Consider the following 16957-nt stretch of genomic DNA (forward strand, 5'->3'; position numbering starts at 1 on the left):
GTGGACTGGATAACGGCTCACCAAAGAGGATCTCTATGTTACACTAAAAATTAAAGGGAAACTGACAGATTTATGATCATATATTTTAGTTAATAATGAAATATTAAATGGTTGTTTGTTCTGACCACATCATATTGAATTTTTGCAAAAAAAAATTCATTTAATTTAAAAAAACTGTTTTTTAGGTCCAGCCCCCCTAAAATAGGCCTAGTGACGCCACTGTATTTCTTCATTTATAAAGCACTTTAAAACAACCACAGCTGCAACAAAGTGTCAAACCAACACATGAAAAACACAAAACAAAGATTAAAAACTATAAAATCAAAAAAAAAGAAATACAACAATTAATCTTAAATTATAATCTGGGACTCTAGACCCTTCATATGTCTACAAAAATGTAGCTTTGACATGCAAACTGTACTTAAAACAGCATCACAACAAATCAAAGCCTCCCGGTTATATTCCACATCAAGTTGAAATGAACAAAAAAGCAGAATAAATCCAAAAATAAAACGTAAAAAAAGAGTCCTGGTTGTGTTTCGCTCCTGCTGGTGCCTCCTGCTACTCACCATCTTCAGGCGTGAACAGTGGAGGTTTGGATGATCAAGAAAGAGAAGATAGTGTGAAGCCGCGTTAAACGTATATTCCCAGGAGCTTATATACCCCTCCTCGGCCCGCTCTATCTTTAGCCTCAGCTTCAAGTTTGGATGGAGATATAAAAGAGAGAGGGAGAGAGAGAGAGAGATGGAGAGAGAGAGAGCACGGATGGCTAAAGCAAAGGAGACAGAATGGCGGGACAGCTATCACCTTACAGGAGATCAAAAATAGGCCCAGGAGTCTTGGAATTAAGTAAACCTGATATGTGGGGGACTATGCAGTCCCACGTGGACTAATAAGGGTATTCAGAACATAGATGCTCCGTTGGACCGCTGGACACTGTCCCTCCTCCCTCCTCCTGTCCACCTCCATACAGAAAGATGCCGTGGGTCGCGCTCTGACTTTATTTTTGGTTTGTGATGGTCACTGCGATTCTATATTTTATACTCGGCCCCCGGGTGCAGCTCTGCTCTGCTCTCATCGGGGGCCGGAAAGTCGAATTTAAAGGTTTCCTATAAAAGTCTGACTCCGGTCCTGCTCCTCGAGGGCCACTGATCCTGCAGGTTTCAGATGTTTCTCTGATTTGAAACGCCTGATTTGAGTGATTAACAGAGTTCTGAGGAAAAGGGAAGCAACTAAAACATGCAGGATTGTGGCCTTCGAGGACCAGGACTGGTCTAATCTGCAAGCCGAATAAAGCAAAACCAAGTCTTGTTCATGCAACCAGATCATTCCCAGCAGAACTCAATCCACCGCTCATCTTTAGTGTTGATGAGGAAGATGGTTCTTCTTGCATTAATGCAGATATTTTCAAATCTCATGATGCATTTCTGTATTTTTCCATGTGATTTGCAAACCTGTAGTTCAATTCTAACATTAAAGTGCCTGTGACATCAAATTTTTGTGATAAATGTGAATGCGTTTTTGGAAAGAGAACATTGATAACATGTTGCAAAACAAATTTCACGCCGTTGAGATGAACAGTTGTTGAGATATTTGCATGTGAAGAAACAGGAAGTGATGTCAAAGGGGAATGTCTGCATGTGAACAGAGCGATGCTACAATAATTAGAGAAGAATKTGATGTTTCTTTAGAATATTTTGAGTCACTATCAGAGTTGAAGAAGAATTTAAATAAGATTGTTTCAATAAACAAAGACTAGTTTCTTTTCTTAAAGAGTTCCCCTTTGATGTCACTTCCTGTTTCACTTTGCTGAGCCAAATTCAAGAGAAAATGTGCCAGTTATGGGACAAAATGGGTAAAATAATGCACTATGCTAATTTTATTAAATATATATATTTTTTACTTTTTGTATTTGAAGAAAAAGCATGTCACAGGCACTTTAAAGTGAACTTTAAAAAAATCCCGATTTACCTTTGTTTGCGGCATTCGTTTTTAATAGTTTCACTTTCTTAACATAGATAATGTGTAGAAATTACTCATTATGAACTCAGTAATTATATCATAGAAAAATAACCAGATATTTTATAAAAGAAATCAGAATAAATTAAAACTAAAACGTTTAAATACTATATTAAAACGCACGTTTGATTAAAAATAAATACATTTCTCGGCCTAAAGCTCCTGAATATTAGAAAGTTGTTTCCTTTTCGTTTTCATGTCGGCCCTAAATAAACTAAAAATCCCTGAAGGGTGAAATCACCATTAACCTTTGACCTCAGCAGCTTTACTACAAAGGTGTGTTTGGTGGGTGGCCACAGTTCTGAACATTTGCCCACCTGTTGCGCCCCCCCGTCTGACCCCCTCTTAAATATACAGGATTACTCGTCAGGGTGATGGCAGCAGACATTCCCGGCCGACAGCTGAGAGACACCAGAATAGCTAAATAAACTTGACGGTCTGCCAACATGCCGGGCCCCGGGAGCAGAATGCTTCCCTTTGTGTTTTTCTAAGGTTTTACATCCAAAATTACCTCGGAGTTAATCCGTTTTCTTTTGTTTTATCAATTTGTTTTAATCTGGTTTGTGGGACAGATTTACTCTGGCTCTATAGTTGGGATTCCTCTAGTCTCCTCTAACCTGACGAGTCGTGTTTTGGTGGATTAGCGGGACTTCGGAGCGGGGCAACGCTTACGTCAGCCTTCCCCTTGTTCTCGTTGACCTTTGACCCCCGGGCTCACCTGATGATTGGCTTCTGCGTCGCGGAGATGAGCTGAAGGCAGACGCATTACACAAATATTTAATAACTCAGACTGAAAGTAATCCAGAGATGATCAAACAAAACAGCAGCAGAGGTGGAAATAAAACCAAATAAATCTGTGAAAATAACAGAGTGACGATTGCATCACTGCTGAGATTTACTGAAGAACCTAAAAGTAACAAAATGCTAAATAAAAGCTAAACAAAGCAAAATGCTTACTAAAAGTAGAAAAAGACAAGACAAAAGCTAAATTAATCAAAAAGCTACCTAAAAGTAGCAAAATGATAGCTAGAAGTAAAACGAGCAAAATGATAACTAGAAGCTAAAGTAACAAAAATGATAGTTAGAAGCTAAAGTAGCAAAATGATAACTAGAAGTTAAAGTAACAAAACATCTAAAAGCTAAAGTAGTAGCAAAATGACAGCTGGAAGCTAAAGTAGCAAAATGATTGCTAGAAACAAAAGAGGTAAATGATAACTAGAAGTTAAAGTAACAAAACATCTAAAAGCTAAAGTAGTAGCAAAATGATAGCTAGAAGCTAAAGTAGCAATATGATTGCTAAAGCAAAAATGATAATTAGAAGTTAAAGTAACAAAATATCTAAAAGCTAAAGTCGTAACAAAAAGTAGCAAAATGATTGCTAGAAGCAAAATGATAACTAAAAGCTAAAGTAGCAAAATGATAGCTAGAAGTTAAAGTAACAAAATGGTAGCTAAAGCAAAAAGTAGCAATAAGCTAGAAGTAACAACACACTTTCTAAAAGCTAAAAAAGACTGACCATTATTTGTAAAACAATAGCCAAAAGTCTCAAAAGGATAAAGTAGTAAGCTATAAAGGGAGCTAGTTCCAAACTACAAGTAGCAACACACTTGCTAAATACTAATAGAAGCAAAAGACTGATTAAAAGTTTCAAAAGGCTTGAAAAAAGCTAGCTGATGCAAAACATTTGCTAGAAGCTAAAAGTAGAAAGTGTAGCTTTTTGCTACTTTCACTGTGATTTTGTTTTGCAGCTTTAGCATTTGCTAAACTTTCAATGCTTTTAGTTAACATTTTGCTGCTTTTGCTTTGCTACTTTTAGTTTTCAGTTAGCCTTTTGCTAATTTTAGCATCTAGCTTCCACGATGTTACTTTTAGCTTTAAACTAACTTCCTGCTTTATCTCCTTTGAACCTTTGGATATTTTAGCTCTCATGCTGCTTTTTTTTTTTACAGAAACACATTTCTTTGTAATTTAACATTAAATAGCCTAATAACATTTTTCTTAAACATTAGACAGTTTTAGCTACTATTTTATTGACAATAAATGGCATTTTCTTTGAAAACGTGTTTGTTTTTGCAGATTAATGTCTTTCTTGTTGTAAATATTGACGCTGAGTCCCATTCCTGACTCATTTTGTCATTTTTGTCCCTCTGATTATAAATAGCATCCCGACTCTTGAAATAGGACAGGAAGCAGCGACGGACGTCTCAGCTGCTGAACTTTACTGACTTTACTCACTTCCTAATGGGTTTGCATTCGTCTGTCATGTGTGTTTTCCTACAGGTGTGCGTTCGCCGCGTGAGGCCGCTGGTGTAGAGTGACACATCGGACCACTCTCCTCTAGAACCATCAATCAACTCCTAGACCTCCTGGTATGAGAGTCTTTATGGTCTGGAATGTAAAGAAGCTCCCGTCCTGACCTCTGAGGAAGACATGAGACACGAGAGACGTCTGAACGATGGATGGATGGATAGATAGATGGGTAGATTGGTAGACAGATGGGTAGATATGTGTTGTTTCTCTCCTTTCTCATTTTAAACTTCCTGTTTTTGTTTAAATAAATGTTAATCCTTTTCACCTGTTTGCCTTCAGAGTTTCGACCCTTTTAAGTGTAGCCTCACTGTTCCACCTGCCTCCTCCTCAATCACACACCTGTATTCTGTTTTACTATGACTGACCTCTTCTTTCAAGCGCATACCTCCACCTCTCCAAGTTCTCTTCCACCTGCTCAGATCACTTTGAAAAGCGTACCTTTATAAAAGGTGTAACGTGCAGCTGCAAACATAAATAACCATAAAGCTCTGTCCTTTTTAAAAAGAGTTTTAAAGAGTCTGACTTCCTCTCTTCACCTGATGTCCTGTTCAAGCTGAACATGTGAACAAATTAAATTAATTCAATCTGCAGCTCCCTCTGCTGTTCTGCACCCTCCACTGACGGAGCTCATTAAACCATTATCACTTCACTGGTCCTCTGTGCAGACATCTTTTAATGTTTTCTTTGTTCACACTCCTCAGTTCGACCCTTCTGCCTTTGTTAGTTTGATGCTCAAGCGTTACTAACCTGGTTTCAGTTTGCTGGGATTGCAAAGGAGTCATTTGATTGAATAAACTTGTTTTATTTACTCACATTTTTTTAAAAAATAGCTCTTGGTTAATACTGCATCTTAACACTTATTTGTAGYTTGAAAAAAAAAGACTGCTTCAGTAAATCTGGTCATTAAGTCAAGGTTTCCTGGTTTTTGTTATGAAGGAAAGATGTCACCTTACTGACTTGCTGGCATGAATTACAAAGAATAACGAGGTTATTTTCTGAATAGTGCAAATGTAAAAAGGCGTGACATATTTGCTCTTTGCTGCTCTCAGATTTATATATAGAAGCGCTTCAGGTTCAGTTCCTGATTGAAGTAAAAGTCTCTTTTTTTTCACCCGAGGTCAATAAGATCTCTGTCACTGCTTTCATCTGGTGTCTGTCGACTCTTCACCCACTCCTCCCTCGCTTTCTTCACTTCTTGACCATAATAATCGTGAAGTTTGCTGAACTCCACGAGTGGATCGGACCCCACCAGAGGCCATTCGCCGTACAAAGGTGCTGGTCCGTTGAGGGGTGTGACGTAAGCGTTCCTCCTTGGCCACAGTTTGGGGGACTTTTTAGGCAACACCTTGGTTGAAGCTGAGGGTGAATGTAGAACCGCACTGGCACTGAAGCTTCTCCCTTCTCTGATGACTGCAGATGGTTCTTCTGCAGACAAGAGGCTGTTGGTGGATGGACTGAGGAGATCCACAGAGGAGGGGGGGCCACTGGAGCCTCGTTGCTGTTTGGCTTCTATGGAAACAAGAATGTCAATTAACAATCAAGCAATAATGAAAAATAATAAGTATCAAAACTCTAACATTGATATACTTAAGGTTAACCTTTGATGTAATTTGAGATATTCTCTGATATAGTTCAAGATATTCTTAGATGTAGTTTGGGATAAGCTTAGATGTAGTTTGGGATAACCTTTGATGTAGTTTGGGATAACCTTTGATGTAGTTTGGTATAACCTTTGATGTAGTTTGGGACAAACTTTGATGTAGTTTGGGATAACCTTTGATGTAGTTTGGGATAACCTTTGATGTAGTTTGGGACAAACTTTGATGTAGTTTGGGATAACCTTTGATGTAGTTTGGGGTAACCTTTGATGTAGTTTGGGACAAACTTTGATGTAGTTTGGGATAACCTTTGATGTAGTTTGGGGTAACCTTTGATNCTTTGATGTAGTTTGGGGTAACCTTTGATGTAGTTTGGGACAAACTTTGATGTAGTTTGGGATAACCTTTGATGTAGTTTGGGGTAACCTTTGATTTGGTTTGGGACAAACTTTGATGTAGTTTGGGATAACCTTTGATGTTGTTTTGGATAACCTTTGATGAAGTTGGGGATAATCTTTTTTGTAGTTTGGGATAACTTTTGATGTAATTGGGGATAACCTTTGATGTAGTTTGGGACAACCTTTGATGTATTTTGGGATAACCTTTGATGTAGTTTGGGATAACATTTGATGTAGTTTGGGACAACCTTTGATGTAGTTTGGGATAACCTTTGATGTAGTTTGGGGCAACCTTTGATGTAGTTTGGGATAACCTTTGATGTAGTTTGGGGCAACCTTTGATGTAGTTTGAGATAACTTTTGATGTACTGTAGTTGGGGATAACCTTTGATGTAGTTTGGGACAACCTTTGATGTAGTTTGGGGCAACCTTTGATGTAGTTTGAGATAACCTTTGATGTACTGTAGTTGGGGATAAACTTTGATGTAGTTTGGGACAACCTTTGATGGAGTTTGAGATAACCTTTGATGTAGTTGGGGATAACCTTTGATGTAGTTTGAGATAACCTTTCATGTAGTTGGGGATAACCTTTCATGTAGTTTGGGACAACATTTCATGTAGTTGGGGATAACCTTTCATGTAGTTTGGGATAACCTTTGATGTAGTTTGGGATAACCTTTGATGTAGTTAGGGATAGCCTTTTATATATTTCAGGATATTCATTGTTATAGCTAAGGCTTTGACGTAGTTTGAGCTAACTTTTGATGAAGTTCAGGATTGCCTTTGATAAAGTTTAGAATAACCTTTCATATAGTGCAGACTAATCTTCAGTATAGTTGACGATAACCTTTGATATATTTTAGGCTAATCTTTTATGTAGTTCAGGATAACTTTTGATATTTTTCAGGTTAACTTTTGATATACTTCAAGTTAAACTTTGTTATACTTCAGGTTGACCTTTTCAATAAAAGTACCTTTAATCTACAGGAAAGATTATTTTTCACACACCTTCATATTTCCTCCCCAGATCCTTCACCAGCTGGGAGATGTAACAGTGTCGGGCTGAGAACAGRGCATTCACCCAGCCCTCCTGAGTCCGGTGATCTCTTGCTAAGAACCTGTAGGTTTTGAGCCCAGGTCCGAACACCAGAGAGAAGGCCAGCGGTTCTTCGGACTCTGAGCGCTGGACGGCGCAGCCCTCCAGCACGATGACGCCCAGCAGGTGTCGGTCAGCTGGACGCTCCTGGTAGAAGAGCATGTTGGCCTTCAGGACAAACCACCGCCGCTGAAAGGTGCCAGTTCGCTCCTTCTATGAAGTCAGACAAAAAGTTGTTTTTTTTAAGTAAACAGAAAACCTATTAGGAATTCTGTGTTTTGTGAGGTTTCAAAAACCTTCTTGAGGAGATATCCCTCTTTATCTACTGGTGAGGGGCAGGACAGGTAATGAGTCAGAATCTTCTCATTAATCTTCATTCCAGCTTCTGAATAAACGTTCAAACCTAGGAATCATCAAGAAGAAGGAGGTCAGTAATGTTCATCATGTGCCTGTTAGCAAAATATCTCATGACCCACTGGATGGATTTTATTGAAACTTTCAGGAAAATTAACTGATTTTACCCTTAAAACCAGGTGACTTCTGAAGTTAACCTTATTCAAGATGGCCCCCACAGCCAAGTGACCTTCAATGACACAAAAATGACTATGCTCAGTCAATTTTACAAATATTGTTGTAAAACTTGGTGTGGTAAAGCAAACTCTTCACATACAGACATTAACAGTCAGATACCTTTACTCAAAATCTATTTTCTTATTGTTCAGTGATTATTAAAGTAGAATAAAATGTAAAAACTGAGACAGACTTACCTTTGAGCCAAACTCTTCGCAGAGTTAATTTAAATCCTCGTTACTGAACACATTTTCTTTTGATTCTTGTCGCTCTCGTTGATTTTCCACCTGGTTTGATTCATCCAGGACCAGACAATGTTTGKCTATTCAGCTTCAGGTTACCAACACGGTCCTCTCATGGGAACCAGAGGACGGGTGCTGAAATATAAATAACTCGACCCACTTCCTGGTAACAATACCCTGGCATATTATATTCTCTCTTGAGTCTGCCTTGAGCTGCTGTGGCAGAACTGAATACAGCAGCTCAAATGGGTGCAGCTGTGARAAGAGATACCTGGAACTGAAAATGTTGAAGAGGACTTTCTGCCTCAGATTGCTCACTTCTGCATTTCCTTTACGCTTTTATTTATGTAAGTTTCATTTGAGTCTGATGATATACAGAGGCGGATGACTCACCATGGGATGAATATTCATTTATGCGAGCAGAAGCAGGCAGATATCCACTGACCTTAACATTGGTTGTTTATTTTTGATATCCTTTTTCTTCTATTGGAGCTGAAGGTATTCTGGAAAAAGTATTCAAGAGTTAAGACACCCGGGGATGAGACATTATATCAATTTAAAAAAGAAAAAAAATGGTACAGGTCTTCTGGACGGGTTCTCTAATGAAACATTTCATCTCTTCTCCAAGAGACTTCTTCAGTCTGAGAGTTTCAGGCAAAATTCAGGCTTTTAAGCACTAAAATCAGACACCACTCTCAGCAGCGGAACCACACTTTCCACAGAACAAGTGTGCCAACTCCTCAAACTGTGCCTGGAGTCAACCTACTTCACGTACGGGGGCAATATTATAGGCAGAAACATGGGTGTGCCATGGGATCCCCAGTTTCTCCTATTGTTGCKAACCTGTACATGGAGGAAGTGGAAAAGAGAGCCTTGATGTCCTTTTCAGGGGTGCCACTGAGCCGTTGGTTCAGATATGTTGACGACACCTGGGTTAAAATTAAAGCCCAGGAAGTCCAACATTTCACTGATCACATCAACTCTGTGGATGAATATATTAAGTTCACATGAAAGGATGTAAAAAAATGGCAGGTTGGCGTTCCTGGATTGCGATGTCTCGGTTTCGGATGGAGGACGATTGGAAGCTGGCGTATATCGTAAGCCCACCCACACAGACCAATATTTGCGTTTTGACTCCCACCACCCACTGGAACACAAGTTAGGAGTGATCAGGACTCTGTACCACAGAGCAGACAGTGTCCCTACAAACCCAGGAGCCAGGCAGAAAGAGAAATCACACACACGACAGGCCCTGGAGCAGTGTGGTTATCCTGACTGGGCTTTCCTGAAAGCAGACAGGAAACACAGACAGGACTCCATGCAACCTTCAGGTGAAAATGAAGACCCCAAACCCAGACCCAAACCAGTGGTTATTCCGTATGTTGCGGGTGTTTCGGAGAAACTGAGACGTTTATTTTCTAAACATGATGTCCCAGTGGCTTTCAAACCCCAAAGCACATTACGGCAAAGGCTGGTTCACCCCAAAGATCCGGTGCCCCGGCACAAACAGAGCAATGTTGTATATGCTGTTAAGTGCCAGGAGGACTGCGACCAGCTATACATCGGGGAAACAAAGCAACCACTGTTCAAAAGAATGTCCCAACACAGACGAGCTACATCTAATGGCCAGAACTCTGCAGTTTTCACTCATTTACAGGCCAGCGGTCACTCTTTCAGAGATGAGGATGTTCTCATTCTTGATAGGGAGGAACGTTGGTTTGAGAGAGGAGTAAAAGAAGCCATTTTTGTGAAGAAAGACGTCCATCATTAAACAGAGGTGGAGGCCTCCGCTTTCAGTTGTCCCCCTCCTACAGTGCTGCTATTGCCAGTATCACTCCACCCCATGTTAACAATACGATAGCCATGTGATGTGAATATCAGTCACATGGAGGCAGTGCTTAAAAGCCTGAATTTTGCCTGAAACTCTCAGACTGAAGAAGTCTCTTGGAGGAGAGACGAAACGTTTCATTAGAGAAGAACCCGTCCAGAAGACTTATACAATTTTTTTTCTTTTTGATTTTTTACCTGGATTACTGAGATGCATCAGGATATATCAATTTAAAGCTGCTGTTATATTTATTTCATAAAAGAAAGAAAGACCTCACTGTATGACTGGAAGCAAAAACAACGTSGTAAACTGACTAACTATTGGTGAAAACTACTTGATGTTTATTTTATATATTTGTTTTAAGAGTATAATTTATTTAAATAAATGTTCAATCATACTTTGCCCAAAACTGGACCAAAAAAAATAAATAAATAAAACAACTTAATTTAGCTTTCCCTATTGTGGAGATGTAATTCTTGTCCTCACCGCCTAGTGGCGCCAATGCGTCAGTTTGTGAGTGCTGCTGCTAAAAAAAACAACGAAGAAGAAAAAAACACGACCGTAGCTTGAAATATTTTTAGCAGGTTTTCAGCACGCTAGCATTCATTAGCTTTCTCGCATTTTTTATTCATCATAGCAAAAAATATAGTTTATTTAAAATATGCCTTAACGCTAAAAGTCGTTTCACCCGAAGGCATTGTTAGATCTGTGGTAAAAGCGTGACTTGTTTTTCACGCGCCATGCTACTCTGTTGTAGCAACAAAAGCTAAAATGAGTTTCGCTGCATAAAACCAGTTTATATTTACACTCTTTTCTTACCTACACTTGCGTTACGAGAGTAAAACAATAAAGAGTTGATTCATCCCCTTTTCGTGGCACCATGTCGAAAAGAAAAGTAACATTTGAGGACGGAAACGAGGAGTTTGACCTGGAAGACGACGGCCCAAATAAAAAGGTGCTCCGTTAAACACAGTTTACTGCTGCTGTTGGTCAAATAAGGAGTTAGTTAAAACATTGCTTTGTGAAGCCATCATAAATTAATGACCAGTAGACCTAAATCAAGCAGGCTTTTTGACTTTAGTTGTAAAAACTAGTAGTTTTTAGCCTAAATGTGCGTCAGGAAAACTGTTGTTGATGTAAAATTCAWGTGTTTTTAGCTGCTACCTCCTCAGTTTACACAGATCCAGTGTGTTTGGCATTTTAACTTGAATTGTTTTGGTAATTTGACATTAAACTCTCACTTTTCCCTTCAGTTTGTTTGCTTCCTTTGATGGAGATGTTTACTTAAGTGACTGTCTGATAGTTTTTTTTTTAATATATTTTAGATGAACTGGACTATATGTAGTTAAAATTTAACTGGTTGTGCTGAATAAGGTTGTAAATTGTTTGCATGAAACTGGTTTTGAAATGGACCTATGCCTGATTGATAATGATGTGCTGCAGATCGATACTGAAATATCGATACTACCGATACCAGATTTTTGTTCTAGAATCGATACTAAAATAAAAATATCGATGCCATGATATTTTAGTTGTTCCCTATAATGTTCATCATTAACAATAAAATAGTGGAAAATAACTAAACTATTACAATCTTATCTTAAACATGTGGTTGGAGGGAACTACTTTTTCTTCCGCTTCATAAGCACAGTGGCACGTGCTCTGTCAGTCACTCAGTCTGTACATGTATGGCAGGTCATTTTAACATAAATTCTGCTTCTGACTGTAATTAAATTCTAGATGAGGGGTTCCCAAACTTTTTTATGCCATGCCCCACCCACCCCCAAACAGCATTAGCTCTGTCCAGATACGTTCCTGCAAACACACAAGCAATGCTACAAAACATACAAAAATAACAACTTTTAAAATATTTTTCTCACTTTTATTCACTATTCAAAAATTATTGTATTTCTTAAGGATAAGAATATTAAATTGTGCTAAACAAATATAAGGTTAGGGTTAGAAAGACTTTTAAATTAATAAATGACTTACTATGTCATGTGTTATTTATAAAGCGGTGCTTTTAAGATTTAACAGACACATTATGTGTGTTATCACAAAGTATCAGTACCGCCGATACCAGACAAATTTTACTTGGTGTCAGTATCGGAAAGAAAATTGGCAGTATGGAACATCACTACTGATTTGATGTCAAGTTGTCACATAAAAAACCTGTCTGGGTGGAAAAAAATAGAATTATTTGTACACAATAGCTGTAACAACAGCACATCCTAGCGTTAGTTATAAGGATTACAACCTAAAAATGCTGCAAATAGAAAAGAAATGAAACAAAACAGACTTTATTGTCCTGCGGCGAGGAAATTCAGGTGTAATAGCAGCAGCAGATACATAAATCAGTCCACAGAAACAGTGTTTTTCTATGTGTCCTTATCAACTGTAGCAATAATAATAGAATTAATAAAACTAAAAAAAAGGAATATAATAAAAATTACTGTACTGGACTATGAAGATGAAAGAAGATAAGATACCGTGCATTAAAAAAAAAAAAGTCCAGAACGATAACGGTTTACACTAAATTAAAACATTGTTTTTGTTTTTTTAACACAGAGCTGTGAAGCTGTCAGTGGACCAGGCTCCAGATTCAAGGGTAAACATTCTCTGGACAGTGACGAAGAGGATGACGAGGAGGTCACAAAGAGCAGCAAATACAATATTCTCGACAGTGATGATGTGGAAGGTACGTCCAGTTTTCAACGACAGATAATGTTTTTTCCCACTCTTTTTACATTATGTACACAAAACTTTGAGAACATGCTCCTGACTTGTTAACATCTAAATGTTGTCCTCCCTGTTATTCTGAATTGGGAACAAATTTTATCAGGACTGATGCAAAGGTTTTCCTAAATTCATTTATTCACAGGTTTAWAAGTGAAATTATACTTTGGCTTAGAAATGTAATTTGTTGATTGTTTAACAAATGTTCTTCAGGCCAAGAAGGAGCAACAATTGARTTTGATGAAGGAGTGTCCATCACACCTTTTAACCTGGAGGAGGAGATGCAGGAAGGACACTTTGATTCAGAGGGAAACTATTTTGTCAAGAAGGAAACACAYATTAGGGACAACTGGCTTGACAACATAGACTGGGTTAGAGCTTTTAAATATATATAAAAAAGTTGTTTTGTGGACTTTGCATCATAATTGATCAGGTAAATTTCCTGTTGCAGGTGAAAATAAAAGAGCAGCCTGTGAAGAAAAAGAAAGGCCTCGCAGCCAAACGGAAGCGCAGAGTGGGCGACGAAGACGAGGCTGAAGAGGAAAAGCAGAGAGAAGAACAGCAGGCGGGCGAAGAGGAGGAGGAGGAGGACGAGACGCCCGCGGAGGACCCCCTGGCGTCGCTCACGCAGCAGCAGCTCGTCGAAGCCGTGCTCGAGCTGCTGACGCCCGGGGAGACGGTGGCCGCGGCGCTGCGGCGGTTAGGAGGCCTCGGAGGACGCAAGAAGAGAAAACTGAGGGAGGAKAACGAAGCGACGGAGGAGACGACGAGAGACGCGGACAAGCTGGACAAGCTCACGGCTTTAGCGGACAGGCTGGTGGGATCCGGGATGTTTGAAATCTATCAGCAGACCTTCGAAAAGCTGGCCTACGTGATGAAGAGCATGAGCAGCAAGCAGCCCGCGCTGGGGAGGAAGCAGAGCGGTGACGASGAGGAGGAGGATGAACTCGACATGTTTGGTGATAAATTTGATGAGAAGATTGGAGAAAAATCAGAGGAAAACGAGGAGGAAGACAGAAAAGGTTGTTTTGTCTCAGTTTTATGCAAATTGAGAAATTGCATTTCCTGCGAAAATGCTAGTGTGAATGTGTCATCTGAAAACTTTAGCTGAAAGATGCTGAAAATATTTAACTGCAAAAGTCTTAAAGTGAACTCATTTTGAAAAACAAAGAAGCAAAAAAAGCCTAACTTTGAAGAAAAACAGTAAAAAGTAGAAGAAATCCAGTTGAAAACAACAGAAAACAGCTAAAAGCTAAGAGATAAAATACCTGAATATAGCTGAAATCATCTGTAAGAAGCATAAGTAGCAGAAATTGGAAAGCAAAAGAAGGTGAAAAAAGCAGAATAGCAAAAAGAGCTAAAATAGCAAACAAAGCTAAAATTATTATATAATAGGCGAAAAATAGCAGCCACAAGTTGAAATTAGCACCTACATGGTAGATGGCTGGAAAATGAATAAAAATAGCAGAAAAATGCGTAAAAGTAAAAAAGAAATGACAATCTGTAGGAAATTGGCTAAAACAGCCAAGATTTTCTGTAAAACAGCTAAAAAGTAGCTGTAAATTCTGTAATTATTATAAGGTAGCTTAAGGAGGACAAGTTTGCTGAAACTTAGCAGAACAAAGTTGTAATTGCTACATAAAAATGTGTATTTAGCCTTAAAAAGTAAACTTTAGCTTATAACAGCTGAGCATAAGCTAAAATTTCTAAAAAAGCTGTTTACAGCAGAAAGCATCTGTTAGAAGCATAAGTAGCAGAAAAAGTGGAAAAAAGCAGAATTTTAGCTGATATAGCAGAAAAATGCTAAAATTAGCAAAAAGTAGCTAAAATTAGCACAGGACAGTGAAAAAGAGCATAACCAGAACAAAATGTGTAAGGTGCTGTAAAGATTTAGAAATATTTTAAAGGAGTTTAAGGATGTTGAAAAAAGCTCCATTCATTTTTAATGGCAAAAAAGTAGCTAAAAAATAAAATAGCTAAAAAAGTATAAATAGCTGAAATACCAAGAGTCATGGCACCCCTCACATAATCGATCTGAATGTTTTGAAATAGGAATTGTTGAAGTAGCACAAAACTTGTAGAGRGAATTAGACGCTGAAAAACGTACGGGAGAAGAAACGGTCTCAGTGTGAATGCTGTGAGGCGTCACAGTTATCAAGGTTTTGTTTWTTTATTTTACTTTATTTTCTCCTCAGTGAGTGATGAAGTGATGTGGGAGTACAGATGGGAAAATAAGGATGATTCAGAAATCTATGGGCCCTTCACCAGCCAACAGATGCAGGTAAAACATCTTTTTTTAACCCGTACAAGTGCAGAAATTACAAAAACTATGATCATAAACACTCATCTGAGTAAATCTGTTTACTGGACCGAGTCGTTCACTGGTTTCCTCGTTAACCTCAGTCTGACCCGGTGGGCTTTAATCTTCTTACTGGTGTGTTTTCCAGGGCTGGGTGGATGAAGGCTACTTCAGCAGCGGGGTCTACTGCAGGAGGGTGGACCAGGAGGGATCTCAGTTCTACAACTCCAGAAGAATAGACTTCGACCTTTACACATGAAATCTGTGAACTGTCAAGAAAATAACCAGGAGTTCTTTGAACGTTTCGCCTACAATATTTTTGTTTCCGGGGTTTTCCCGTTTGTTTTTCTGGATGCTGTTTTTAAATAAAAAAAGAGGTTTATGTGGGATTTTTTTTTTCGTCATGTGACTAAATAACAGATCAACAACATACAGTAAAGTGATGATAAATTCATTTAAAGGGGGAGGGAGTTGAAATATCGGGGTTGTTTACAAGTGATGGTGACCTTGGAGATGGGCTGAGAAGTTTTGCTCTACATCAAAAGGAATCAGCTGAAGGATTAATGATCCTTTCTGGCCATCAAACTCCGGGATCCCCCATGAGGAGCTGGAAGTGCTGCTGAGGGATGGGATTAGTAAGGCATTTGAAGCTATAATTAATTGCTTCTACATAAATAAATTATTAAATAATTATCATTAATAAATAATAATTGTCCTGTTATTTGTCAAATTATAAAATTAGGGTCTTTTACAACTGGTTCACCCCAGCACATGAAAGAATTGTACTGCGTTCATYTATTTTCCCGTCGCACTCCTATTGGCTGCCCTACACCGGCGACCCTAAAACTCCTCACCCGATTGGTCAGATTTTAAGAAGGCGTTTCGAACGGAGGCGTCTCGGGCTGTGATTGGATGTTCCGGCCTGCCTTTGGTTGTTGTAAAAACGGACACATTTCTGGTCTCGCTGCCTGCTGCTGTAGGGCGCCGTCCGTTTGGCATGTTTTGTTTACGGCTTGTTCGGTGTAGTCACCCCCGGTCCAGTTAAACGATTCAGGTGAGCTTACCTTACGCTATTTAGTCACAGTTATCGTGTTTATCTACGCTTCAAAAGGAAAATATTCCCGCTTGTCCCGTGTAAGCATCGCGGCGCGTTTAGAGAAATGACAGTTCCCGGCTACGACTATTACCTGGTGTAAGCGCAGTAGTGGGTCTCTTGGCGTTTAGCCGAACCGCGAAGTGCCGAAGGAGTTTTTAAATGAAGCTCTGWTATGATCTACTTTAAACTGTAACAGATCACATCTTAGTGACAGCCATCTTATTCGAAATACATGGTTGTTGGTTGTTGTAATTAGCTCATAATTTAAAAATATGTATATTATTTCCAGCAAGTAGACGGTGCTCATTTTTGATAAATGTGCCGCTTCTTTTGACTCAAAACACTCGCTTAAATCATCGCGTGGTTTCTGAAATTACTCYTTGTTGTTGGTTTTCTGTTGTTAGACGTGAGCTGAGCAACTTTTCCATAACATGTGTTTAATAAATTGGAAAAGAGAGTTTATCTAAAATTAAATTCACTCAGCTGTTCTTTTAATCGCCAAATAATGCGTTAAATAGTGTTTTAAATGTTACAGTTCTTGTTCATATTAGGCTGCATTACAGTAAATTGAATCATTAAAGAACCCACTTTAGTAAACTATGTCCTTAAATAAACAAACATTAGTAATTTGTGCTTTTTTAGTTCAGCTTTTTTATTATTCAGATAAGATAATTCACATACAGCGGGTAAAATAAGTATTGAACACGTCACCATTTTTCTCAGTAAATATATTACTAGAGGTGCTAATGACATGAAATTTTCACC

At 38.7% G+C, this 16957-nt stretch overlaps 4 protein-coding genes across 4 annotated transcripts in view; 2 read left to right on the forward strand and 2 right to left on the reverse strand.

The window, feature by feature from the left end:
• Positions 1-587, reverse strand: part of LOC106533791 (myosin regulatory light chain 2, skeletal muscle isoform type 2) — a 7231-nt gene extending 6644 nt beyond the window's left edge. Inside the window, exon 1 of the mRNA XM_014030230.1 lies at positions 570-587. Coding sequence (XP_013885684.1) covers positions 570-572 — 3 coding nt within the window. The 5' untranslated portion in view covers positions 573-587. The remainder of the gene's footprint in view (positions 1-569) is intronic.
• Positions 588-5115: 4528 nt separating this feature from the next.
• On the reverse strand, positions 5116-8834 carry pheta2 (PH domain containing endocytic trafficking adaptor 2). The gene is made up of 5 exons (XM_014030227.1): positions 8189-8834; positions 7943-8004; positions 7718-7824; positions 7334-7634; positions 5116-5838 (listed from the first exon to the last, which is right to left on the reverse strand). Exons 3-5 carry the CDS (start codon positions 7796-7798, stop codon positions 5438-5440), a joined length of 783 nt encoding a protein of 260 aa, XP_013885681.1. The 5' UTR covers positions 7799-7824; positions 7943-8004; positions 8189-8834; the 3' UTR covers positions 5116-5437.
• Positions 8835-10628: 1794 nt separating this feature from the next.
• On the forward strand, positions 10629-15478 carry cd2bp2 (CD2 (cytoplasmic tail) binding protein 2). The gene is made up of 6 exons (XM_014030232.1): positions 10629-11016; positions 12630-12759; positions 13011-13168; positions 13249-13819; positions 14993-15078; positions 15245-15478. The coding sequence occupies exons 1-6, from the start codon at positions 10942-10944 to the stop codon at positions 15353-15355; spliced, it is 1131 nt and encodes a 376-aa protein (XP_013885686.1). The 5' UTR covers positions 10629-10941; the 3' UTR covers positions 15356-15478.
• A 606-nt stretch (positions 15479-16084) lies between these two features.
• prr14 (proline rich 14) overlaps positions 16085-16957 on the forward strand; it is a 12713-nt gene continuing 11840 nt past the window's right edge. The window contains exon 1 of the mRNA XM_014030231.1: positions 16085-16150. The gene's annotated coding sequence lies outside the window, so the exon portion shown is untranslated. The remainder of the gene's footprint in view (positions 16151-16957) is intronic.

Source organism: Austrofundulus limnaeus, unplaced genomic scaffold (genome assembly GCF_001266775.1).
Source record: "Austrofundulus limnaeus strain Quisiro unplaced genomic scaffold, Austrofundulus_limnaeus-1.0 Scaffold1020, whole genome shotgun sequence".
Lineage (NCBI taxonomy): Eukaryota > Metazoa > Chordata > Actinopteri > Cyprinodontiformes > Rivulidae > Austrofundulus > Austrofundulus limnaeus.